This window comes from Lepidochelys olivacea (assembly GCF_965140295.1).
Source record: "Lepidochelys olivacea isolate rLepOli2 genome assembly, chromosome: 2".
In the NCBI taxonomy this organism is placed as follows: Eukaryota; Metazoa; Chordata; order Testudines; family Cheloniidae; genus Lepidochelys; species Lepidochelys olivacea.
The window spans coordinates 120,065,306-120,093,228 of NC_140412.1; the positions used below are offsets into that span (position 1 = coordinate 120,065,306).

At 43.6% G+C, this 27,923-nt stretch overlaps 1 protein-coding gene across 3 annotated transcripts in view; it reads left to right on the top strand.

Annotated features, from left to right (window-relative positions):
* Positions 1 to 27,923, top strand: part of SLC22A23 (solute carrier family 22 member 23) — a gene marked incomplete at its 3' end in the record, with an annotated part of 165,984 nt that overhangs the window by 25,223 nt on the left and 112,838 nt on the right. For all 3 annotated transcript variants that reach the window (XM_084618071.1, XM_084618073.1, XM_084618072.1), the window contains exons 2-3: positions 9,260 to 9,363; positions 12,170 to 12,324. In XM_084618071.1, the coding sequence (XP_084474197.1) occupies positions 9,260 to 9,363; positions 12,170 to 12,324 (259 nt within the window). The remainder of the gene's footprint in view (positions 1 to 9,259; positions 9,364 to 12,169; positions 12,325 to 27,923) is intronic.

The following is a 27,923-nucleotide window of genomic DNA, read 5'->3' on the forward strand; positions in this document are numbered from 1 at the left end:
ATGCGAATCTTTTTAACTGACAGTGTTTCCAGCGATGTTATATGGCAGTGAAACATGGTCGCTGACAAAGACTGAAGAACATCAACTGTCTGTCACACAGAGGGTGATGGAACGAACATTTTTGGGCATTTTGCTCCATGATCACATCCCCAGTGAAATAATTAGGCTGCAGTCTGGAGTGCAAGACGTTGTCAAAAAGAGGGTCAGCAAAATGCGGTGGGCGGGACATGTGGCCCAACTCAGCAACCAACAAATGGACCACAGCTATATCCAAGTGGTATCCGTGAGAACAGAAATGGCCATGCGGTCGACCTCCAAAGAGGTGGGATGACTTCCGAACACAGAGATATGGACAAGCATGGCGAAGGATGACCAGAGCGAGAGAAGATTGGAAGATGTGTTGTGATCGGCTCAGTCTCAACTGATGAAGGACCGACAGTCTACGCAACTAGCCTTATAGTTTAAAGTTTTTTCTCATATCTAACCTAAATCTCCCTTGCTGCAGATAGGATCTGGCCCTAAAAGCTCAGTACTTCAGATTTGCTAGTTTAAATGTGTATCCTTGTTGCTGATGATTGGAAGGTGCGCAAAGAGTGTACAGTGTTGTAGTTGTGCGGATCTAGGGGTAGAAAAAACTGTTAATAAATATGGGCTATGACTCTTAAGAATTATGGATGTCAGCAAACCACCAGAAGCAGAACTTCAAATGTAATAGTTGATCTGGTATGTTGCCTTGGAAGGTTCTTCTTTTGGTCGTTTTCATGTGGCATGACTGCATGGCTATTTCAGTTCAGCATTTTTTATTATTTCTAGTGAGTTTGCTTATTTTAAAAACTTCCTTATGCAAAAAGTGTGGTCAGACTGCATCCCTCTTATGAAGGAAGATGCATTTTTTAAAGTGGTTTTAAATGGTTTTAATGTCTCTGTCTTGTGACATGGCAATTCTGGGAACCAGCTGCTGCCCAGCTCTTCCGTAGTCCAAGGGAATCTTGTTTCATCCACGCTTAAAGAAAAAATGAGCCCATGTACAGTCATTATGGTGCAGTGTACCAACTCTTGCTTGTTGTTTCTTTGTTGGAAGGGGTGGTGATTGTCTGAGCAGCTTGCTTTGCGAGCTTGAATCATGTCACTCTTCTCTGTTAGAGTCTCTTCTTACTCCTAAAGGCAGATTATTAGTTTCTGTTGGAAATGCCTCAGATAGTGAGATACTATACTGAAGAAACTCTATAATGATGTCTCAACAGAATTTATGGTGGAGGTCTTCCTGTAAGCATCTAGAGACAGGGTTGCCTTTTCATATATTTAGCATGCCCTCTAAATCATAATACAAAATGAATAATTTGAAATACAGTTTGATAACAAAAACTGTAGTTCTAGTTTCTGGATCATTTGTTTAAATACATGCCTTTAAAGTAGTTTTTAACTTCTCTCATCCATTCCCAAGCATTATTTTGTGCAAGGGTGTTATGCAGTAGGTATGGAGAGAAAAGACAGATTCAGAGATGTGCAGGAAAAACTGTCAGGATTTGGTGACCGCCTGGATCTAGGGGGAAGGAGGAGAGTGAGGAATTGGAAATGACCTTAGGGCTGTAAGCCTAGGTGAGGTACAAAATCTGGACAGAGGTTTTTGATGCTGTTTAATAGCATAGTGAATGCAGACTACTCCTGAGGTAATTCTGCACCAAAAAAAAAAAAATTATAAAATTTTTCACACAGTATTTTAAAATTCTGCATTTTTTTTGTCAATAAATAAACATGGAGGCTCCATCATGGCAGTGGGGAGCAGAGGCTACTGGCTGCACAGAGGTTGGAGATCGCCCTGCAATTTCCTCCCCCCATCTCTCTGGGACATAGACTCAGCAGTTTGGCTGCACCCTACCCTGACACAGTGCAAGGGCCAGACCTGCCCCAGAAATACCCCAAGGTATTTCCCTCCATGCCATGTGCACCAGGTATGGGACAGGCAGGCTCAGCCCAGCAGGATCCAAGCGTGGAGAGGTTTAGTGGGCGGGGGAGGAGGGGATCCAGGTGTGGGTTGAGAGGGTTCTGTGTGGGGAGTCCAGGTACAGTGGGGATCTGGATGCACAGGGGTTCTTGGGGTGGGGGTCTGGGTGCATGGGCAATGGGGCTCTGCAGGGGGGTCCAGGTGAAGGTGGTTGGGGCTCAGTGGGGGGGGTCTGGGTGTGGTGGAGCTCAGCAGGGGGGGTCTGGTGCTTGGGGAGTGAAGCTTGGTGGCGGGGTGGTCTGGGTGCAGCTGGTTGGGGCTCAGTGGAGTGGGGGGTCCAGATGTGTGGGGTTTGTTGGGGTGGGTTAGAGTATGGGGGTCTCTGTGGGGGTGGTCTAGGTGCAGGGGCGGAGGTCCAGATGCAGAAGGGAAGGAGTGGGGGGCGGGTTTCTGGGTGGGGAAGGAGGGCGAGGCTCATATCATGGGGGCCAGATGCACAGGGGTTGGGTGAATGGGGGAGCAGCTCCCTGTACAGTGACAGAAAGGGAAGAACCTTTATTGATACACTAGTCACTTAATAATTAACAAACTTAGGGCCACGTTCTGAGGCAAAGTTTCAACTGACTTCATTGTGAGTCATGAATTGGTAAACACTGAGTAAGACCTCTCTGGATTTGGCCTGTGGTAAGGAGGTAGTTACTTTTCAGGTGTTTAAGTTTTTGTCAGACACGCAATGAGAGGAAGCATCAGAATAATCTGGTTTGGTTTTAGCCTATGGTGTGGTGGCTCGTCTAAATCAGGTAAATGTTAGGATCCTAGGTTTTGCCAAAAAGTACGGTTACATTATAGAAACACTTGCAGCTTGTTACCAACAATGTATCAACATGTGGCAAGCTCTTTACATTGCTGTGGTGTTGCAAACTGACTTGGTACTGCTGAATTCTTTAGGATTTCTTCAGTCATTTTGAAACACAATGTTAAATGTAACAATTGTAATTTATTCCCTCAAATGGTCATTTCATCCCATCTCCCAAACCAGGCGGGGTTGGATGGGAGACATCCGGGGCAGGTCCAAGGAGCTGTTGTAAAAGGTGCCATAGACTCAGCATGCAGCACTCTTCCTTCTGGGTCAATATTGTACTAACTCCCCACTGCGGTGTTGTGGGTACCGCCCTGCCAGAGGTGCTCTCTTCTGTTAAGATGTGAATATGGTATATCCATCTTCACCACTGTCATGTAATTAGGATATGTTTTGTCCACAGTATGCCTTTTGAGGTATCCTTCTAAAAGTCTTGATCTGCTAGACATTAACATCTCATTGGATTGTATGTGCTATCATCCTTGGTAAAGTTATGAAGTTTGGCACTGTGTGTGTTACTGAAACATGTTGTGAGGTTGAAAACACCCACAAGCAGCCTTTCAGGTACAATAGTAAAAAGGCCAAACAATGTTAATGGCTTATTGAGGAAATCATAGAATATTAGGGTTGGAAGAGACCTCAGGAGGTCATCTAGTCCAATCCCCTGCTCATAGCAGGGCCAACATCAACTAAATCATTCCAGCCAAGGCTTTGTCAAGCTGGGACTTAAAAAACATCTAAGGATGGAGATTCCACCACCTCCTTAGGTAACCCATTCCAGTGCTTCACCACCCTCTTAGTGAAATAGTGTTTCCTAATATCCAACATAGACCTCCCCCATTGCAACTTGAGAACATTGCTCCTTGTTTTGTCATCTGCCACCACTGAGAACAGCCTAGCTCCATCCTCTTTGGAACCCCCCTTGAGGTAATTGAAGGCTGCTATTAAATCCCCCCTCACTCTTCTCTTCTCCAGACTAAATAACCCCAGTTCCCTCAACCTCTCCTCATAAGTCACGTGCCCCAGCCCCCTAATCATTTTCGTTGCCCTTCGCTGGACTCTCTCCAATTTGTCCACATCCCTTCTGTAGTGGGGGGACCAAAACTGGATGCAGTACTCCATGTGTGGCATCACCAGTGCCGAATAGAGGGTAATAATCACATCCCTTGATCTGCTGACAGTGCTCCTACTAATACAGCCCAATATGCCATTGGCCTTCTTGGCAACAAGGGCACACTGCTGACTCATATCCAGCTTCTCTTCCACTGTAACCCCTAGGTCCTTTTCTGCAGAACTGCTGCTTAGCCAGTCGGTCCCCAGCCTATAGTGGTGCATGGGATTCTTCCTTCCTAAGTGCAGGACTCTGCACTTGTCCTTGTTGAGTCTCATCAGATTTCTTTTGGCCCAATCCTCCAAGTTGTCTAGGTCACTCTGGACTCTCTCCCTACCCTCCATCATATCTACCTCTCCCCTCAGTTTAGTGTCATCCACGAACTTGCTGAGGGTGCAATTAATCCCATCCTACAGATCATTAATGAAGATATTGAACAAAACCGGCCCCAGGACTGACCCCTGGGGCACTCTGCGTGATACCGGCTGCCAACTAGACACTGAGCCGTTGATCACTATCCGTTGAGCACCACAATCTAGGCAGCTTTCTGTCCATCTTATAGTCCATTCATCCAATCCATACTTTTTTAACTTGCTGGCAAGAATACTGTGGGAGACCGTATCAAAAGCTTTGCTAAAGTCAAGATATAGCACATCCAGCGCTTTCCCCATATCCACGGAGCCCGTTATCTCATCATAGAAGGCAATCAGGTTGGTCAGGTATGACTTGCCGTGTTGACTGTTCCTGATCACACAAGCACAAAAATTACCCCAGGAACTGTGTACAATAGAAACCTCTCAGAGAGCACTACACAATGGGAACTGTTTGACCCAGGTCATAGCAAAAGAGCTTTCCAGAAAGTGGGAAGAAGATATAAAAGGGGGGAAATGACATCATGATGGTACCTCACTCTCCCTACAACAACACACCTGGAAACACTGGAGGAATAAAGACTGAACAGGGGGGAGGTGATGGTCCCAGGCTAAGGGATTGCTAGCCTGTGTATGAAAACCTGGAAACCCCAAGCTGCAGAGCCAATGCAGTTTGTGCCTTAAGAATCTGCCAGGAAGTTTATCACTCAGGGTGAGAATTTGCTAATTCACATCCTCCCTATCTAGTGTGTTATGCTCAGTTTGCGGTTTTGTTTATTTACTAGGTAATCTGCTTTATTCTGTTTGCTATCACTTATAATCACTTAACATCTACCCTTTTGTAGTTAATAAACTTATTTTATGTTTTAATCCAAACCAGTGTGCATTTGACTAAGAGGTCTGGGGAAAATCTCAGCTTGGTTACCACAAATGTGCATGGTCCTCTTCACATTGAGGGAGAGGCGGACTGGTAGTTAAACCCATATACTGGCCAGATTTGACCAGGGCAGGACAGTACTGCTCTGGGGTCCTAGGCTGGGAAGCGGAGTGTGTCCCTACCTATGTGAAAGCTGGTGAAAGTGCAAGCTTGGAGGGCTTTGCAACTTGTCACAGCAGCACAGTGTGAGAGGGAGTCCAGGCTGGTGTGGGTCAGAAGGCTCAGTGGCACCCCAGTTCCAGGTGACACCCTGGGGGGAACCTGTCACACAGGCCTTTTGAGGTTATTGATCCTAGGGTATTATTTGCAAGAGGAGGGGTGTTATGCTTGGTATCCTGGCCAAATTCCAATCTGAGTAAAAGAATCTCCCAATGTAAATTCCCCTGGAATTTCAGTTAAATATAGTAGTCCTCATGTCTTATCCTAGGGCTTCATCTTGCAAACATTTAAACACATGAGTACCTCTTCTTCCCCAGAATAAATTACTGTTCTTCTTAGAGTGCTTGCTCAAGTCCATTTCATATGAGGTGTGTGTGCTCACCACATGCACTGGTGCCAGAAAATTTTCCCTCTGTGGTATCGGTAGGGGACCGACTCTGGCGCCTTCTGGAGTGGTGTGCACATGGTATAAGGAGTGTCACTGGCTCCCCCCACCCTCAGTTCCTTCTTGCCGCCAGTGATGGTGCTGAAACGTCTGCTGCTTCGGCTAGCCCTTTTCACTTTGTTCAGTATTTCAAACTTTCTTGTAAAATAGTTGTACATAGTTAACAGTTTCCCTTAGTGTTAGTGTTTTAATTAGTTGGTCCCGAATGGGACTTAGCCTAGGGATGGGGCATGACCCAGTCCCCAGGCTTTAAGCCCTGCGATCACTGCAAGAAACTGATGCCCATCAACAATCCGCATAACAGTTGTTTCAGATGTCTTGGTGGGTCGCATATAAGCGACATTTGAAAGTCCTTCAAACCTTGGACTAAGAAGGAGAGGGACTTCTGCCTCAAAGCGCTCCTCATGGAGTCAGTACTAACTCCAGCACCAGAGCAGTCTAGGTGCAAGTCTGCCCCGAGCACCACAATATTGGTGCAGAGTGCCCCACCTGCGCCGATCCCCGTCCCTGGCATCTTCCAAGAGGCTAAAGAAGACCGGGAGAGGAAGATCTCCTACATCCCTGCTAGGAGAAGGAGAGGGCAGGAGGGGAGCCAAGGCCCAAGTAGGGCAGCTTGATACCTCCTACCAGGAGTCAGGCCCTAGCTCAGGTTGAGTGGTCCCGCCCACCCCGACCTAGGTCTGCCACACCGGACAGTGACGGGGAACTTCATCAGTTAGAGGTCCCGTCGACGCCCTGCAGGCAGTGCAGGATATCCTGGCGCTATTGGTGCCGCCCACACCGGTTACAGCAGTACCCTGGTCTAAGGGTAAACCCGCCTTGGGTCCTTTCTCTAGGTCCCCAATCTCAGTGGCACCGTTCCCCATTGCAGGGGATGTTCCTCCGGTGCTTGCTCGCATGGAGCCACCAGGCCTCGAAGGCAGAGAGGCAGGCTCAGTGAAGCCCTCATCAGTCTCTGGACTCAGGGCACTGCTCGCAAGGTTCGAGGCGTGCCTCGCCTGTGACATGGCACAGGCCTGCAGAGGGTCTGCCCTTCCTAGCATCAACAGCACTGGGACCAGCCCAGTGCTTTACCCATGGCTCGGTACTGGTCGCAGGCCCAAGACAGTCGGTCTCAGCAGTGGAGTTATCAGCTCGCTGATATGCATCACCGTGTCATGGATCCCCTAGATCAGGGAGTAGGTTCTTCCTGGTGACCGACCCGCTCCAGCTCCTGGTCCCGCTCTAGATTCCAGTACCAGTTGAGCAGCGTGACTGAGGTGTAGATCACTGGGACGTCATCACCAATCCACCAAACCCCGCCGGTCTCCAAGGACTCGCAGAAGGGACTTGTCCCGAGCAGATAGCTCCCTGTCCAGGCGCATACAACAAAGTTCAACTGCGACCCCATCTGGCCTTTCTGCCAAAGCTGGTTTCTTCCTTCCATGTCAATCAAGACATCTTCCTCCTGGTGTTTTGTCCCAAGCTGCACATCACTAATGAGGAAAGGAGGCTGCACGCCCTGACATCAGATGTGCTCTGCCATCTTACCCAGAGTGTACCAAGCCCGTCCCCAGGTCAACCCAGCTCTTCATCACAACAGCAGACAGGATGAAGGGCCTTCTGGTGTCATCCCAGAATTTCCACCTGGATCACCACCTGCATCCAGATCTGTAACAAGCTAGCACAGGTCCCACTGATGCTGATCACGAGGGCCCATTCAACCAGAGCTCAGGTGTCCTCAGCAGCCTTCCTGGCACACATTCCCATCCAGGACATTTGCAGAACCATGGCATGGTCTTCGGTTCACACATTTACGGTGCATTACGCCCTCACACAACAGGGCAGAGACGACGCTGGGTTCGGCAGAGCTGTGTTGCAATCTACATGTCCATGAACTCCTACCGGCCTCCATTGGTACTGCTTGGGAATCACCTAATAGGGAATGGACAGGAGCAAGAACTTGAAGAAGAAAAGACAATTATCTGTTCCATAACTAGTGTTCTTTAAGGTGTGTTGCTCATGTCTGTTCCATGAGCTGCCCTCCGTCCCCACTGTCAGAGTTTCCAGCAAGAAGGAACTGGGGTGGGGTGGGAGCTGGCAGCCAGGGCCGGCTCTAGGCACCAGCAAAACAAGCAGGTCCTTGGGGTGGCACGTTTCTGGGGTGGCATTCCAGCGCCAGCCATGCCATCCCTAGAAATGTACCCCATCTCGCCTCTGCTCCACTTCTGCCTCCGCCTGCTCCCCTGAGCGAGCCGCCTGGGAGAGAGGGCAGAGGCGGACGTGAGCTGGGGTGGGGAGCGGTTCCTCTACCCCCCCCCCCGTTAATTCCTCCCCCCCTCCCCACCCTCGCTCACCTCCACTCTACCTGCTCCCCTGAATGCGCTGCCTCTCCCTCGCCGGAGAGGGACGGGGGAGAAGCGGAGCGGCGGCGTGTTCAGGGGAGCAGGCAGAGCGGAGGTGAGCTAGGATGGGGAGTTGCGGGGGAGGAGGTGGGGCCGAGTTGGGGCGGAGCCGGGGGTGGTGGAGGCACGAAATAAAAGCGGGAGCTTGAGGACACGTTTGTATTGAAGTTACTGGGATCCAGGAGAGGAAACTGATGTGAGGCCACTTGCAGGTTGCCCTGGGGTCATGAAGGGTCACTCGGGAGGAGACCACTCATTTACACTCCCCCTTTGGAGTACGACAATTTCAGCAACTGAGATGGTTTTAGAGTGCAATTCCAGCACCTTCTTATTCTGGCACCGTAAAATGGCACTGTGGAAAGAGCTGAATCAGGCCGACACACTCTTGCACTTGATTGTCCTACTGCTCTTCTTACTTCTGTGTCAATAGAACGTAGCCTTTCCTAAGTGCAGGCTGTTTTTCTTACACCATCGTCCCATCTTACTCTAGAGAAAGTGGAGTACTGACGGGGGCTACTATACTGTGTTGCAAAAAGGTTACCGTCAATTGATCTGAAGTAGCCTGAACCTGGTGACTCTGTGGCCTGTTACAAAACTGATCATCTTCCCCAGGCATTTGAAAACAGAGGATTAGGGAAATCTGAGATTTGAAATTGTCTGACTTCCTGGTGGTGGTTTACATAGAATTTTGCTGCTGACATGTTGGGGTATTATTTGGATATATTTTTAAGTTAGTTCAAGACTGCCTAGAACATATGGATAGATGCCCATTTTTATAAATCCAAATAAACAAACTTGGGAAGAAAGATTTAATGACCAAACTTCTTAGTGTATAACTAAGCGCCTGATCCAACTCTCACCAAAGTAAAGGAGAGTCTTTTCATTCCCAGTAATGTGAGTTGGATGTGGACTTGAATAATGAATTAAGAATATTTTTAAGTGTGAATGCTAAAATTGAAAAGAACACCTACAACAACATCTGTATGTTTAAATGCACCAGAGAGGAATCAAGTATGTTTCAATGTACCTATCTCTTTTCTTCTTTCAGTGGGATCTCGTTTGTGAATCTTCCTGGAAAGTCCATATTGCTAAATTCTCCCTACTGGTAGGCTTAATCTTTGGCTACTTGATAACAGGATGTATAGCTGACTGGTGAGTGAAAAATCTTTTAATGTTATATAATTTAAATGAATAAAGATGCTAAGTATCTCTCTAGAACTTTTTTAAAAGTTCCTATTCAGGAAGAACCTTTTAATAATTAGATCTGCAGACCTCTGAAAAGAGTAGCATGAATTGGCAGTACAAAATTGTTTTAATTGCTTGGGCTGAGTCACTTATAGCATGATAAATAACAAAAGGAAAATACTTAACTATTGACTTCTAATTATTTGCTGATGACACACTTTGGTACTGCTGTCATGACAGAGCAGAATTAAATATTTTCTAATTATTTAAAAATGGAGCGTTTGTTTTAGATAGCACTAGCCTCTAGTGTTCTGTCAAATAGATACTACAATCACAAATTACTTTTTAGCCATACTTGCTGGTAAAAGGGACAGTGTCAACACATATTTGGCCAAAATTCTCATCTTATTTTTAAAAGGCCTTTACAAACCTTTCCACTGTTTTGTTATTTTTTAAAAGTTGTTTTGAAACAAATGACCATTCCCTTGCAGTGTTTGAAACCCAAATATTGCAGCATTAAGAACATACATATCTGCATTTCTCAAAGTGTGGGGGTATATCCCTCTGGATTACTGGGGAATGGGAATATTGATAGAACTCTCAATTATTCTCCAGAATCTGCTTTCACTTTTAAAAAAAAAATATATCTAGCTGGTATGATTACAAAGAAAAACTTTATACTGTAACCAAAGTGATATATGCTTGAGCTTGCAGAAAGCCTGAAACAATAGCTTTATGGTATGAACCTGCCCCATTCATTCCAGTGGATGCTAACTTACTTGTCAGTTGTTATACTTTTTTCACTACTGATTGAAGCATGGAAGAGATGAGAGGAGATGTGGTGTTATGAAGATTTACATGATTACTGCTCACTTTGGTGCCATACCTCACAGCTGTGAGGAGGCGAACCCTGCTGCATGTGTGAAACAACGTGGCCCAAAGCTTCACAGCATCTTAATTTCAATTTTAAATAATAAAATAATGTGGCATTGAAATATTTATTTAATGTCCAGTATTAGATATTCATTGCTCCTCAAAATAAAGCCTTATGGATGTGTATGATGGCATATAGTGTTATTTCATTTAAATAAAATTCTAAAATTAGGGTAGATCTTAAACAACATGTGACAGAATTGTGGGGAGATGGGTGAGAGTATATGATTTGTTTCATTGCCCTGCAGAAGGGTGTGGGTAGGGTGCTCAGCTTTTAAAAGTTTGGGAAAAACGGATGTAAGTGACCAAATTTACAAAAGGGAAACTGACTTAATTTATTTGCATTGTCTAAGTTGAGAGAAATGCATGAAACGAGAGAGCATAAATAGTGACATAAATTGGATTTTGAAAATTTTCACTTTTAATAATCTGAGCTTGTGGTAGTTACCTAGATAAAGAAATTTGTTTGCAGCATACAGATTTTTAAGTTGATGGTGTTCCTTTAGAAGGAAACTTCTAAAGCTATAAGTGATGACCGCATGACACTATAGTGATTTTCATTCACCAAGTAATTATTAGGGGAAATCTTAGCTGTGTGGGTAGGTATAGGTGGAAGATCTATGGGATCCAGCATGTGGAGACTCCATTTATTCAAACTGGGGACCAAATCCTTATCCAACAACCAGTGCATTATGGATGGTAGCACGTGTTCTAATACAGTGTGGTATGGGCAGTTTGTCACACTCTGGGCTAGCACAATGTGCTACCAAAAAACGTTTACTGCTTCTTTCTACAGGAGCACCGTGATCACTGGAAATTGGGCTTACTTAGAATTTTCAGCGTATGGCAATATTCATGCTTATATATGCACAGAGTTTGCCCCTCACATGCTGTCTTCAGACCATTTTTCTTTTGACAGCAGTGCATATTTTATAGCATTAGATGCATGTATCTGCAAGTGCATCTGAATATCCCATCCCATACACTGCTGGTTGCACAAAGGTCTATGGCTGCTTGCATCCTTTGTCCAAAACAAAATGGCAGGTGTCTGGCTGCAAATAATGTTGAAACCTGTGGCCCTTTGGAAATATTCCGCGTTTCATAGCTGGTGGATTGTGGAATCCAGGGGGGTGCTGATTGAGATGAATAAAGCAGTTCAATTCTTTTAGAGGTATTGCTTCAGGTTCTCTGAAGACTCAGAAAAGTGATGCTTCTTCCGTTTATACTTGGTTTACATTTTTGAGGCTGTTTCCACAACCACAGGGGCTAGAAACTTAGTTTTTAACTAAACGAAAGCTGAGATTTGTGGAAGCTGAAGCATGTGGCAAGAGGAGAATTCGCTGGTAAATTTAATGGGCATGGAAAATGTCTCTTCTCTTGAGGGGAAACTTCTATTAATCAAGTGACCTTTCCTCACTATGGAAAACTAAGGGCTTTTTCCCAAATCGCCTGTCATAATTTTTGTTAAAGGCTTGCACTTACTGCAATTTTTATATATTTATTTGCTGTTTTGTTCACTTTCAGGCTTTGAAAATGGCTCTTATATTAAATAGTGATGCACTTAATGCTATTTGCTTTAATCTGTTCATAAATGAATTTGTCCATGAAATCTTTGCAAGACTAATCAAAGCAATAATTGAATTTAATATGCAGAAATGTGAGAAGTGTCTGTGGGTGGGGGGTGGGGAGTGTGTTGGCTGCTATTAAAAATTGGTAGCAGCATTTGGGAGGAACTATGTAATTTGTTCCCAACTGTGCCTATGTCCTCTGCAAGACATAAGCATCTAGTATTGTGTCCACCTTGGATTTTAACACTATTCTCCCCACTTTCCGTTTGTAGGGTTGGTCGACGGCCAGTGCTACTCTTCTCGGTTATATTCATTCTGATATTTGGACTGACTGTGGCTCTCTCAGTAAATGTGACAATGTTCAGCACGCTCAGATTTTTTGAAGGGTTTTGCCTGGCTGGAATAATCCTCTCCCTGTATGCACTGCGTGAGTATTACCTTCATAATTTAGCAAAAAACATGTTTTGCTTAAATACACAGTCTGCTATGTGTTATACTTCCTGCAGTATGTCTTTCAAGAGACTTGTACAAAAAACAGTTGAATCCCAGAGTTCTTTTAAGTCTACTGCATTGGTTTTGTTCCTGGAAATTCCTCCTCCCCCGCCCCAATTCCCATTTTTTCTTGCGTTGCTGGAGAATCAGCCTATGCAGAAAACGTGTTCATGAGTTTGCAAATGGAAGAAAGGATCAAACAATGTTTATTCTTTTGAATTTCTTTAACCTGGGAGTTGCCTCCTGTGTCCTGGCAACGTTCACGGCATAACAGATGTCAACATGATTTCACAACAACTCTTTTCAGCGATTTGAAAAATCCTTGTCTCTTTGTATGTATGGTGGCACGTGATTTTTACTGAGATGTCTTTGATATTAGTAGCTGGGATTATTCCTCTATATAGTCATTTACAGAATTGCGAAAGAGAGGGAAAATTGGTGAAGTCTCATGCTCTTTCTTTGAGTCGCATTGTTCTCTGAACTGCTTTGCTTTGTTTGCTGAGAGAAACTGGACGGAAATCTTGTGAGAAACTAATGTTTGCTCACTGTCGTGTAAGGAGAGACAGGACTGCTGGTTGATATGGTACACCTAAATGATGTCTATACTGCAGTTAGACAGCCTCATGCCAGCTGACTCAGGCTTGCAGGCCTCAGGGTCTGGGGCTGTTTAAATGTGGTGCAGACATTTGGGCTCAGGCAGCGGTCCGGGTTCTGGGAACCTCTCAGGATCCTAGATCCTGAGCTGCAGCCCAAGCCCCAACATCTGCACTGAATTATAGAATATCAGGGTTGGAAGGGACCTCAGGAGGTCATCTAGTCCAACCCCCTGCTCAAAGCAGGACCAATCTAAATCATCCCAGCCAGGGCTTTGTCACTGGAATCAAACAACCCCTTAACCCAAGCCTTGTGAGTTCGAGTCAGCTGGCATGGGACAGCAGCAGGTTTTTAAGTGCAATGTAGATCTACCCTTACTGGCCAAAATTTTCAAAAGCCTCCAGTTCTCCCCCCCTCAAGGTTTTTGCTCAGCACTATATGAAAATCAAGCTCCTTTAAGGCATCTCAAGTCAGGGACACAAAAGACTAGTCACTTCTAAAATTGGCTGCTATTTTTATTAATCAGAGAGTTAAAAACGGTTTTTAAGTGTGACTTCCAGCTAAATTAATAAACATTCTTCAATGTCCAACTCATAGTTTAGGCGGGGAAAGAGAAATGGCATAAAAGATAAATTCCTAAATCTGATATTTTCACAGGCCTCTGCCTCTTTCTCTCTCAACCTCTCTGCATTATACTGGAATATAGATAAAGATATTCCCTTCCCAGGAGCCAGGCAAAACTGTTTTGATTGGCAGCTGTGTCTGGAGTACTGCCGTAAGTACAGTAGAATGACCATAATTAGCATCTAATATCTTATCGACAGGAAAGTATGGCATTTTATTCTTTTATTTCTGGCACTGAAAAAGAATTTATCAAAATATATCCTGGAACCTTCAGTACAGTTCTTCATAAAGTTTTATTTACTTCCTATTGTAAAGTAGATTAATATTCAGTCCATCAATCTCAGGATTTAGCACAACATCCTTAACCTGCACATACATAAGATCCTTCATAGTGCTGGGTTGTTCTGTTTTTGTTTTTTTGTCTTTAGGTTACATTGAGAGGAGATAGGGTGATTAATATATACAAGATTTTGTTCAGTGCGCCATAATAAATTCTATGGTACCTTGGATACATTTTCTTCTCCTGCCTTTGCTCATATAATTCAAATCCGGCCCCAGCTTTCAGTGTTACTGAATAGAAGTAAACCGTACAGGTGTTTATAGCCTGCAAAGGTTATTAGCCTGCCACAAAGATGTGGTTTAGCTTCCTAGTTATGATTGGACTTAGTGCCCACCTAAGGGAAATTTATAAATGACCACCTCAGATGCTTTGGGAATGGAAATAGTATTAAAGTGTTGCTTGAAAACATAGGACTGCTAAGTTTTAGTTTCCTTGCAAGGCACTTGGAATGGCAGAGTTAGAACAGCTAATGGTTTCTTTCCTTTCAAACACCCCTAATACACTAAGGCAGCGGTTCTCAAACTGTGGGTCGGGACCCCAAAGTGGGTCGTGACTCTGTTTTAATGGGGTCACCAGGGCTGGCGTTAGACTTGCTGGGGCCCGGGGCTGAAGCCGAAGTCAGAGCCCCACCGCCCAGGGCTGAAGCCAGAACCCAAGGGCTTCAGCCCTGGGTGGCAGGGCTCAGGTTACAGCCCCCCGGCTCAGGGCTGAAGCCCTGAAGCTTTGGCTTCGGGTGGTGGGGCTCAGACTTTGGGTTTGGCTCTCCTGCCCGGGGTCATGTAGTAATTTTTGTTGTCAGAAGGGGGTCACAATGCAATGAAGGTTGAGAACCCCTGCACTAAGGGTAGGTCTACATGGGAACTACACCTGAGCTAGTGCAGGCATGTCTACCCGAGCTGGAATTACACCTTCCCTAAGTGCATTAGGGTGTTGGGGAGGAAAGAACCTAGCAATGTAGCCATGGCCGTGTAGTGGGCTAGCTACCCAGAATACATACTTTGCGTCTTGGACGAGTACATACAGGGGTGGCTAGCCTGGGCTGCTGCGGCTACACGTCTGTTTTTAGCGCACTAGTCCGATCAGAGGTAGCACAGGGATCTCTGCTCGAGCTGAAAATCACACCTTCCAGCCCCAAACTGAGCATTGGAGAACTCACATTCTTTCAAAGACAATGGTGAGATTGAATTGTGTGGGAGCAGAGAGGTATCAAATCCTCAGAAGGGTTTAAAGACACAGATGCTCTCACAAGAGGTCAGATGATTCAGAAAGAGATTGAGGCGGAGACTGTTGGGAAGCAGTCTTATCCCGCAGAAGTTGTGGGAGCGGGGCTCTGAGTTGAGAGGTCTACCTTAGGTAAGATAGATGTGTATAGGCTGTTCATTGTTTTTAACAATCCTTTTCTCTTGCTATGCTGTGTTCCTATGTGAAGATTAAACAGTACTTTGTTTTTAAAAAAAGGCAGTTCTGGGTCACTCTGTGAGCCACTGGTCACAGGTCCCAAAGGGAAGAACTGAAAGTAGCTGAACCTAGTCAGACCTGTTGGGGGTAAACGCAGTTGATGCACAGGGCACTAACGCAGCACTCTGCCTCAAAGTGGGAGAATTGCAGAATTCTGCCTCAGAGAATTTGAAGGCTCGAGGCCTGACACCAGAAGAGGGGACAGAGGTGTGCAGCTAACCCTGAAACATGATACACATGCAGCAGCCAGAGGCACGCTCTCTCCCACTGCTATCCTGAATTGGTTTGCTTGCGGCCTCCCCCGGGTTATTAGTCATACTGAACAAAGTGCACTCAGCAAACATGACAATTGCTGAGCATGTGATGAGGAAGACATTGATCGTTTTTTTGGTTCTGACACAAAGGTAATTCCCATCCTTAGCTCACTTAGTCTTGTAGGGCCATTGCTCTGAGAGTTGTTGTGATTGACTTCTGCGTGGCACCACCCATTGCTTACTTTAGCTTTATATTTAAATAGACAGGAAAACACTACTAAGGCCCAGATCCTGCCAATGACTCTGCATAAATAGCAATTTGTGACACATTTTGCTCCATTAACTTCATTGGAATTCCATGCAAATGCAGGGGTCCTATAGTGTAGAGTGCAAAATGGAGACCAATGGCACTTGGCATGGGATTTTCTTATCGCTAAAATGCGATGACACTTGTCATATTCATTAAGAAGGCACAGTCCTCCACGCTAAAAATCTTGAAGGGGAAAGTATCTTTCTGGGTGAGTAGAACTGGCATACTAACATCCGTGCATGTTCTTCTCTTTTATCGTTTCAAATGATTTTGTGCTATTGCAAAGAAACTAATATTATTGCAATGCATCCCTCTCAGTGTACCGGAATGAAGAACAGAGCTGGAGCATTGCCTCCTAAGGCATAGCACAAAGCAAAGGGAACAGGAAACTAAAAATGATATGGAAAGAGACCACCTGCAGTGCAACTAAGATTTTTTTCCTCCCCTACTTTCCTGATTTTGAAGTTTTCTATAATGTGAAGCAGTGTGGTGATAAAGGAAAATGGCGATGATGTGAACTGAGGTCTCTCAGTGGGTGAAAAGGTTATTTTCTGCCAAATGCTGCTGACGCTTTAACATGCCATCATTCTAATGACCTTACCTGAGCTTAGACAGCATGAGCAGTAGCACAGATTTGCACACAATCCTAGAATGCTCAGTAATTTCATGGGTGACTGAGCTGCAGACTGCTTTGAGAAATTAGAAAGCATAAACTTGAATGAACATGTACATAGGCTCTGAAAATAGGTTTGTTATAAGGGAGGAGATGTATTTCCATGTCACTGCAAGGGGGTTGGTGCCCCTGAGTCTCGGTGCACAATAAAAGGAAGTAGGGCCACGTTGTTCTAGTCTCTTTAAATTTCCGTGGAGATACCTGCTATGGAATTTCTAGCTCATTCTTCAAAAGACAGTTCAGATTGTCCAGTAATCTTTTCAATTGTGATGTCTCTTGTATAATTAATAAGCTTTATGGCTTTGTTTTCTTTGTCCATTTTAAAGGATTAAAAGGTTGAGGGTGACTTTAAGTTGGCAGAAGTTTAGCGTGGGTCCTATTGACTCAGCAAGAAGGGAGGCTGCCTTTTGGTGATTTTTTTTTTTTTCTGGAAGACTTGTAACCTGTAGTCGAAGGCTAGAGTTTTAGCTGAAGAAAGGCGCAAGACCTGTACAGAGCAAATCCAGCTACTAGGCTGTGGGTTTTCAGGGCCAGATTTGCAAAAGAACGATGCTACCAATTAGGCAACAAAATAAATGGTCAGATTTTCAGCATGGTAACTGCTGAGCTTTTTTCAAAAATGTAGCTATATGTGTGGGAATGTGAGCTCCTGGGTTCTGAGCACTTTTGGTAATCTGACCTTGAATGGGTACGACCACTCCAGCGTCTAGTCAAACCCTCAGTACATCATTATCTTCCCCCAACCCTTCAATAACAAAACGAACAAATGTAGCCGAAACGAGTTACGTTAAGTGTTAGAGAGAGAGAAATTGTTTAGTGCAATCCAAATGTGAACGACTGCATGACTAAAGCTATGAAATGAATCTTTCAAGTGGGGGAGGGGAACATTCAACCAGTTTCCCGACAGACTGAAATGAGGTTTGACTTTGTGATGCCTTGATAAGATTCTGTTCTGGTGACAAGATCAAGGTTTTAAAATTAACAACTTCTTGTTTATATAATCACTATCTACCCTAACTAATTATATTCAGCTTTGGTGTAGCAAGAGTGATCACAGACAGATCCTTTGAGAGAGGTTTTCACTGGATCTCACTTCAGTGTATCGAACAGTGCAGTATTGAATGTTGCTCAAAGAACAAATTCAAATTTCTGAAATATCTGATCGAGGTGCAGGTTTCTATACATTGTATATTGGTAAGTTTACTGCTACTTAATTTTTTAATTGCTGCTGTATAAGAAACATTAAGTAAAATAATATAAATTAGGGAGCCCCAAGCTGCTCAACCTAGGTCTGTGTTGACAACCTTTCAGTAACCCCCTGTGGATTGTGCTTAACCTGCACAAAATGAAGTAGGATGCAGCCCACGAAACTACAGGTCCCAACATGCAATATTTCATTAAAAAAAAAATCTCCCTTGCTCCACATTCTGTTTCTCAGCAAAACCAAATCTTGACCTCTGACCTTATCAGGTCACCTCAATCTCTTTATTCCTGCTCCCCATTATTTTGTGTTGTTTTTTTTCTTCTTCAGGGCATATACTCTCCCTTCAGGGCATTTGCTGACTGCTCCATTTTAATCCTTACATCTTCTGCACTTTAGCATTACAGTTGCTCCAGAATGCATTGCTCCCTTCTGACACTTGTCAACCTTCTCTCCTCCCAGAAGTAGCATTTGAAGATGACAGTATCCCAGCTGTGACCCTGAGATTATGTTGAGTAAAGGTTGGAAGTTTGTCAGGAGAGGAGAGGAAGTATTTAACTTTTTGGGAGGTGAGAAAAAGTTTGAATAATTCAAAAATTGGAACTGGGTTTTATTTAATCTGAATCAATTTACTCATCCCAGTTACTGGAATATTTCAGGTATCGGCTGTACGGCTAAGAGAAATCCATAGAGTCAATCCCACATGAGATGTAAAATCTAAACTTTTATTTAATGTATTTTGAGCATAATTGGAAATGCAGCCCAACCATAGTGCTGTGGATAAATACTCTTGTGGATGATCGTGTTATCCAATATAATGGGTCAGATGAGAAAAAATCAATCCCACGATTTTTCTTGTTCAGAATACAGCCTGCAGTCTCCATGTGAAGTATCCTCCACTAATTGTTCCAAAAGAGCTTCAACAGCTTTGGTATTCTTGGTGTGAGAAGTCTGGTCTATCTCACAAACGCATTATATTTCTGGGACAACAGTTGTGGTTTTCAGGGCTATTTTTATCAAGACACTCAAATAGGAAAATAAGAAACTCCTCAACTTAAATACTGAGGAAACTTATTCTCATTTACACTAGGGTCCTTTTATTAGAGCTGGTTGAGAAATAGTTTTTGTTCCCATGAAAAGTCTTCACAAAAACTAACAAGTTCTCCTTTTTGTTGAAATTTTTTGCTGAAATTTTTTTTACATTTTGTCCAAAAAACCCTCTGAAAACTGAAATTTTAGTTGAAACCCTGTGAGACACTGGCTTCCTCACTAGCCTGGACAATTATCAGCCATACCAAATAAGTCTTTAGCTCTTGGTTTTGGGCTCCATTTATTGTCCAAATGACCACGTACTCACGCAAGGAAAACAAAGCTTCCATTTCGGGGCTTTCTACCCAGTCACCATGTTGCCCAGTCCTGACCACTAGAGTCTTCCTTCCTTAGGGACTGCTGCAGGTCACTGTCCTTTCCTGCAGCTTCTCCCCACACTCCCCCCCATCTGAGCCACTTGCTGACTTTTGTAATCACTTAGTCCCTGTGACATTCCACAGGGTACAATCTGTACCGTTGAACAGCTGTGTTCCCTCAGTTCTTAACCTGGGGTGCCATTTACACTGCTTTGCTGTAAGAGCAGCCACTCCTGGCCTGTTCACACTAGCATGTAAATTCACTCCCAGCTGAATGATATGAGAGCTTCTAGTCAGCCATTCCTGAATTATATTGCAGAGCAACACCAGCAAACTCCCAGTCCCAGATTTGTCCCCAGAAATGTGCATTTTGTACTGCCCAGCTCTTTCCTTCTGGACAATACACTCTCGTAGAAAGTCCATTATTTCATTAATAGAAAATGACAAATCCTGTTATCTCAAATGGAAGTTTCCAAACACACACAGTCTTAGATCAAACAATAAATCAAGTTTATTAACTACAGACAGTTAGATTAGATAGATTTTAAGTGATGAAGCATAAAAGTCAGAATTGGTTACAAAAGAAAAAGGTAAAATGCAAATACTCAACTTAATAAGCTAAGTGAACTTGAAGCAAAGAGGTTCTTTTGTTTTTAAACCCCTTGCTCATAGCAGTCAGGCTGGCCCTTTCATCCCTGACCACTCCCCCAGTTCAGTGGTACTTTTTTTGTCTTTCAAATGTTGTTTGATGCTATGAGTGGAGAGAGGTGATTTGGGGCCTCTGTTCCTCATTTTTATACCTTTTCCAGCCAGTCTGTTCCATTACCAAAATGTAAATTTCTTCTTCATGCCAGAGAATAGCCACTTAAAACTGGTGATAGTCTGTTTGATTATGCCGACGTCTGGCTGAGATGCTGACTAGTTGTTTGTCTCTGAGGAACTGGTTTGGGCTGCTTCCCCAGATTTGGAAGATGCCGTAGTAACATCATAGAGTAGAATCTTATGCCTTTACATACGGAGTTGCCACACACATTTTACCAGTACAATAAAGATCAGCAAATGATGATGAGTTCAAATGATACCCGACAAGGCATACTTTGTATAAAGTTTATCATAGTTGTGTAACAGTGGTAAACATAGGGTACAGATTGTCCCTTCCCAGTTGATTCTGATGATTCACCAAGGCTGGCTGGCTGGCCAGCCCCATGCCTCTGGCCCAGAAGGGTATGTCTACACAGCCCACGGAAATGAGCGTCCCCGCTCAGGTTGATAGGCTCAGATTAAAATGGCTCACACTGCCACTCTAAAAATATCTGCATAAAACCAGGTGGGCTTCAAAGCCTGAACTCCAGCCCAAGCTGCAACTTGAAAACACTGTCTGTACAGCTATTTTGAAGGAACTAGCATGAGTCCAACTAGCCTGAGACTATCCACCAGGTGTGGCCGGCTTGCTCCTATGGGCTGTGTAGACATACCCTAAAGTAGTGGTTCTCAACTGGGGGTCCGCGAGCCCTTTCAGGGAGGCTGCAGAGCCCCATGGCTGAAACCTGATTCCCCCAGGAGAGGCGTGGGGCTGAAGTCAGCAGGCCTCCCTCTCCCCCAAGCCAGGAGCAGTGGATCGATGAAGCCGGGAACCCCAGAGCCATGCTCCCTGCCCCCCGAAGCTGTGAGTACCACTGGGAGCCCCCCACACGCAGCCCTTAACTACCCTCTGAGCTACCTTCCTGTCTACACACACAGCCCCTAGCTACCCTTTCCTTGCACCCTGAGCGGTTTGAACTGAGTCCTACTTCAAGTTATATTTTTGGTTGTGTCCCCCCACAGCCCAGACAGGCTGGGTGGCCTCATGAGTGAGTCAGGGGATGGAGGCGGTGCTCCCTCCCTGGACACTGCTGTGTGGAGTTGGCTCCAGCCCTCCCCCTCTCCCCCAGATAGAAGTAAAACTATGCCTATGCCCAAGGGTCCCCCCACGGCCCAGAGCCCCACGCTCTCCCTCCCCCTGCCGGGCCCTGGCATTTTTATAGCATGTTGAGGGGGCCTCAGCAAGAAAAAGTTTGAGAACCTCTACCCTAAAGGGGCAAGCCACCCTGTTACAAGCCCTCATACCCCCCTTCCCCCGTCTTTGTTGAAAACAAACATTTGCTGTGGACATTTTTTTTTTTTTTAAATGAAAGGCATTTTTGTTGGGGAGGGAAGCGGGAGAGAATACAAATGAAAAATCCAGCCCAGCTCTATCCTTTAACATCACTCTGACAGTGTAAAGGGGTGTTAAAGTGGGTGTAAATTTAAGTTTTGAAACGTTTCCATCTTGACACTGCTTTACACTGCTAGATTAGTATAGAGAGGCCTTGGTGTAAATGAAAATCATGCCCTGGATTTCGGATTGACAGTGAGGAAATAACTTTGATTCTTTCACGTGAACTTGTATTTTTTTCTGTCCTTGCCTTTTGTGGCAGAAACTAAGGAGCATTTTTTTGTTCTGTAAATCTGAAAACTTCACAACTGCTCTTCTTTTGGCACTACGGTCTCCCTCCTGTGTTGATTCCAAAGGGGTGATCAGTGGGGAAACCAGAGAAAGATCCTTTTAATTTTGAATGCTCTTTGCACATACATGAGATGTCCTAACCTCCTTAACTTCAGTGTACCTGGTCTAATCATGCCAGGATGCTTCTCCCGTTCTAAACTCTGACTTTGTTCTCCAAGGTTATTTTCCCTTCTGCATTGCAATAAACGAGTACAGCTTTTAATGTCATACATACATAAAGATTGCTGCCTGGCTGTATGTTTAATGCAACATATAAACTAATATTGGAAAAGTTTAGCAACATTAAGGCTGAGAAATCCATGGAAAGGAATTGAGAGATCTGAGTTGAGATTTAAAATGGCAGATGAGAAAAGTGAAGGGAGAGAGTAATGGAGCTGCTATTGGTACTTTAATAATTGTATGTTCTAAAGATAACCCTGCTGTTTGCCTCAGGGACCAGAACACAAATATCAGTGTTTGAAGATATCCATTGCTGAGTTTCTATCCCCAAAACACAATTTCAAAGCAAAATAATGCAGTAGTCCTGGGAGGGTCAGTAGCTTTTTTTTTTTTTTTTTTTTTTTTAAGAAGCATTTGATTTAAAAGGAAATTGTATCAATTCTGTACTGAACATCCTGTCAGTCCTCAAACCTAGGAGTTTGTGAGTGAGCGAATAGAAACTGTATTGCAGCAGGGAACACTTTATCCTTATCCTTTCTCTGTGGGGCAGAACTAAAATGTCACATTTGACCACTTTGGAACTAGTGTAAGAGAGGTTTTGAAATCTATATCTGGACACAGGCAATATTAGCGAGGCTCAGATTTGGCTCATTATGGAGAGAGGTTCGAGCAGTGATTTTTGTCTCAAGTTTGGTCCCATCTCCTACTTCGGGTTTTCTTTTGGTGTCTATGCTAGATCTGGAATAGCATACTGAGTACCTGCTTGTATTCATGGATCTTTACCAGGTGTGTCTGGTCCATCTCTAACCCCTTCTTCAGGTGGCACACTTTCTTCTTCACCACCTGTGACTGTTGCATTTCAGTAACCTATAGTTTTCCAAATATCCGTCCCAGTGATATCCTTTAGATCCAACCTCCAAGCATTGATTAGAGCAAGTAGCACACAGCAAGATGGAGGACATGGGACTCCTGATAAGATGGGGTGTGATTAAAAACCATTTCACTTTAGCTAGAAGAAAAACCATCATTTACACGAAAGAGTGAGGCATGCTAACAATCAAAGGTTGCGCATAGGTTTGAACTATGCATCACCTAGTTATTTGAGGTTGCAAGAACAAAAATGCAGTACAATTAAGAGTATTGACCATAAAAAATCTGTCAGAGCCTAGTGACTGTTAATATGAGAGCAGTACTGCTGTGTGATGCCATGCTATCACAGAGATCCCATCACTGGGTTTCAAGTGGCTGGTGAAATTTGTAATGAGATATTAATGTCTTTAACAGTTAGGCCCAATTTGCAGTGAGAGACACTTGTCTGTTATGATTATGAAATACTCTCATTTCCCCCTATTCTCACACTTCTTCTATGCATGCACTCTGCCCGTGGCAGCTTGCACATTGAATTTATAGTCTGATGTCGCTCTGCCCACAAGAATGAAACATGAAGTAAAATATTTTATGGGAGATCAGTTGTTTCAGAAACAACTCCCTTGTCTGTACTAAGTGGATTAGAGCGGCTTAACAAAGGCTCCCTCTCCCTGATTCCTAGGTGGAATATAAAATTTTAAAATATCTATTCATAAATCTAGCAAAAGTTTGGCAAAGTTTCATATTCTTGTCGAGCAGGTTAACGGCAGGTTCAAGAGCGCTTAATTGTGTCTGTTGTAAATGCAGAATTGTATAATCCCCATCATTGACACTGTTTTTGCAAGGTTATTTGCTTGTGCGTGTAGTTATTGGTTTGTTTTTTCTTCTTGGTAACAAGTTGGAAGTATCCAGTTTACAAAAACATCCTGCATTGGTATCAGGAAATAAATGGCAAAATCCTATTACAGAATATAGTCGATTATATGAAGTGGTGGTGTTTAATTTCACTTGCTAAAGATTTCTGAAGATGTGAGTGTTTTTTCTAAGCAGCCTTTCTCTGCAACTATGCTAGAGAGAACCAACTTTTTTTAAAAAAACAGGACTTCAAGCTATCTTCTTCCCAAAATGGTCATCTTCATTTGAGCGGACAGTCTTCACTTTTTTTCTTAGGACATCTCTGTCCTGTCATAGGGAAAAATTAACCAGGCAAAAGAGAAATGCTTCTTGCAGATCCTTTAAAGAAAAGCATGTCCATTATCGGTATCTGTGCTTCTTCTTTTAATTTAGCACCCTTCAGCTCTTGGAATGAGCAGGCTATATCCTTGGGCTCATTTAAAAAAGAAAAAATCCACTGAAACTTGATTAGAGAACCAGATATGATCGGGTCTCAGTTACTGGACTTCCTTCTCACCGGCAAGCTTTTGCTAGCAATGTGCGAGGAGTTTCAGCAGAGAATAAATAGAAACCTGCAGTCAGCAGATGACAATAAATAGTCTGTTGCTCAGAGTAAAGCTTTCTGTCCAGTGACTTGGCAGCGAGTGACTAGGCCCTCAGGAGCAGAAATGCAGCATTGCAACGTTACAGTACTGAAGGTCAGCTTCTTACATGGAAAAATGAGAATACACAGCTTCATTGTTTTCTTTTTCTTCACTGAGCTTGTTCTTCAGGAGAAAGCTAATTTTTTATAAGCTTGTTGTATGTAGTGGGTGAATAAAGGAATAGATGTTGCTGTCTGTGTCCAGTGTGCAAGAATTGAAAGATGGTTACAGGACTGACCTGTTTTTCAACCTCCCGCTTTTATGTATTGCAAGAGAATCTTGAGATCTTTATTTGGAACTGCAGTGGCATGTTTTGTATTTTTTTGTTTCCCGTCCTCACCCCCCTCCCCGTTTCTTAATTAATTAATGAATTTTAAACTGTCACTTAGGAGTTGACATGAAAATGTGTTGCTGAGTAATTATTACATATGAAAACTGGACATAATGGGCTTTAAAAAACAAGGTCAAAGGGGATTTATTATGCTGCATAGATTGGAAAAACATGTAAAAAAAAGTCTGAAGTAAGAGTGATTAAGTTTCTGATACATCTGCGTTTTATTTGGGTCAGGAATTACAGAGCTGAGGAAACTCAGTTTCCATATCTAAAACAGATAAGGAAGAGGAGTTTTTCCTCAGAATAATCTATCTTTTGAAAAGGAGAGAGAATGGGAAAAATCAGACATGATACCTCAATCAGGTATGCTGTTGGTTTGTGCTAACAGATATGTAACAAGTATCCACTTTGGAATTGATTTATACACAAATACCTTTATTCTGGTGGTATTGGACTTGGAGTATTGTTTTGTGAAGTAGTATGATAGAATTTCAGGATTTAAAAAAAAAAACATTAAAGTAATACATTTAAAATTTGCCAAAGTACATAATTTCCAGAAACTGTATACAGCATTAGAATTGCATCTCTCTCTCTCTCTCTCTCTCTCTCAATCGGGGATCTCAAACTCAAATCACCACGAGGGCCACATGAGGACTAGTACATTGGCCCAAGGGTCGCATCACTGACACCTTTTCATACAAAGATACAAAAGCCCTCCCCCACCCCTGCCCCAGCTATTCCAACCCCTTTCCCAAATCCCCGCCCCGGCCCTGCCTCTTCTCCGCCTCCTCCCCTGAGTGTGCTGTGTCCTCGCTCCTCCCCTCTCCCTCCTGGAAAGTCCTAAGCCCTGCCAAACAGCTGTTTGGCGGCAGGAAGCACTGGGAGGTAGGCAGAGGAGCAGGGACTCAGCGGGGGGTGAGAGGGGCTATGTGGCCCACGGGCCACATGTTTGAGACTCCTGCTCTAAATCTTTAATGAACCCAAACTGTTGTGAAATAAGATTTACACTTCATGAGGAAACAAACATATATACAATACATTAAAAATTTATTGGTAACCTACTGAATTTATCTAAAAACTAAATTGAATTAGGACTAAACCAATTTAAACATAGCAGAAACCTCAATGCTCCAGCACAGACTTTATTATTATGTAGAATTTTCTGTTGGGGAAAATTAAATTAAATATTTTATTTTGGGTTGACTTTTATCTTTGTATCTTGAGCTGCTATGGTGCTTTGTGGGAGTTGCAGTTCTGGATCCTTCATGCCCCCATTCTGCCCTAAGGGCCCAGCTCCATGGACTACATTTCCCATGAGGCTATGCAGTCTCTCCGTGTTGAAGAGCCAACATGGTGCATCATGGGATCAGAAATGGGGAGAGATTGGGATGAAAACAAATATCAAAATATTGGAATTTCCCACTGGATGGCAATTCTGTTTTTTCATCAGTTCTAGTATATTACACGGACAATTTAGGCACAATAAATGTATTCACCTCTTCCCTTTACAAGTTTGTTGTGAATTGAGACATATTTACAAGAACATCTTCAGTAAATGTGATTCAAAATGTCTTGTAACATTCCTGGATGATGATAGATAATATTTAATAGTGCTGAGCACGTAAATATTTTATTTCTGCGAGGCATATGCAATTGACTCCCTTCTATTAAAAGTTTGCAGTTATCACAGGAATCGCAGTAGCCATTTACACTTACTTACTGCAGTTTCTCTTATACTGTGTTTGATTTCCTCTAATCCTAAAACTGAAGGAAGAGTTCTTTTCCTGTGTGGAGCCCCACTAAAGTCCTCAAATTGCAGGATGAAGGCCTAAAATTGCGTGAAACCATCTTCTATTATCATTTGGGATCCTGGTATAATTCTCAGTTCCTTAGGAAAATGAGTCAGTACATGCTGCTCTGTTTTTTATTTGTGGATTTGTTTTGTGTCCATATCATACCTACCCTATGTATTGCTGAGGTAAGCTGACAATTTTTATCGTTACATGAATCCTGTGTGGATTCATTATGGACTTAATTATGTCTCAATGTACACTCCACACAGGATTCATGTAACGATAAAAATTGTCAGCTTACCTCAGCAATACATAGGGTAGGGGTGTGTGTGTGTGTATGTGTATATAGTTCTCATTCTCTCTCTCTTTCGCACACGCACAGAGAAAGCTATGTTAAAAGAACATCGAGTGCTTGCTTGACTTTGTAACTTTAAAGTTAGGAAATGCCAGAATTAAGGTTGCCTGGACAAGCAAAAACAAAATATTGAATATCTGCTCATTAACTGAGCACAGCCATCCTCTGTACTAAATGAGACCAGTATCCTGTGAAGAAAGTAGTGTATGACCATGTAGACGGTATCATAAACGCATATGCACAATAGGGCTGAATTAAGGTTAAATGGGCAACTTTCTTTCTGGCATTTCTTATCTTTTACTTTACAACCTTAATAATGTTCTTTTTAACATAGGGATTTGTGTGTGTAATCTCCTAGGGTTTTAAAAAAGGAAACTGAAAAAACAAATTCCATCAGGTGGCATCGTATTGACATCCATCCACATGAGTCATCATCAGGTTTGGAATCATTATATCCACCACAGAGACTTCTGCACCTTGATCTAACAGAGCAACTGATCGCAGTAGTAGGTTGTCATCCTTTGTGTACTGACATTAGACGGGGATGGGACACTTTGGCCGTGGGTTTCACTGACAATAGAGAAATGAGGAGACTCTGGAATCTTGGGTTGCATTCCAGGCTCTGGACAGGAATGAACTCTAGTGGGCACATACGCTTCTGCCCCATCCCATACTACTTGTCCCTGTCCCAGTCCTATTTCTTCCCCATCCCTGACTCCTTGTCTCAGTCCCATTCTCCTCTCCTAGACCGTTCCAGTGTCCACTCCTCGAGCTTCTCATCCCAGTCCCTTTTTTCTTGCCCAGCAAGACCTAGTTTCACTCCCCCAGACTCCCAGTCTGTGTTCTTCCCCAGTCAGTCTCAGTTCTTCCCCTCCTAGTCCAGTTTTTCTCTCTCTTCCTCCCTCTCTAGTCACCTATGTTCCCTGTTCCTACTGGTTCCTAATCCAGATCACCCACCCCAGGCTCCTCATCTAATCTCCACATCTCCTCCACCCTCTCCCAGCTACTTGTCCTAGTCTCTTTTCACAGCCAGTGCCAGTTCTCCCCTTGTGCCCTGACTCTTTCAGATCTGTTTCTCCACAC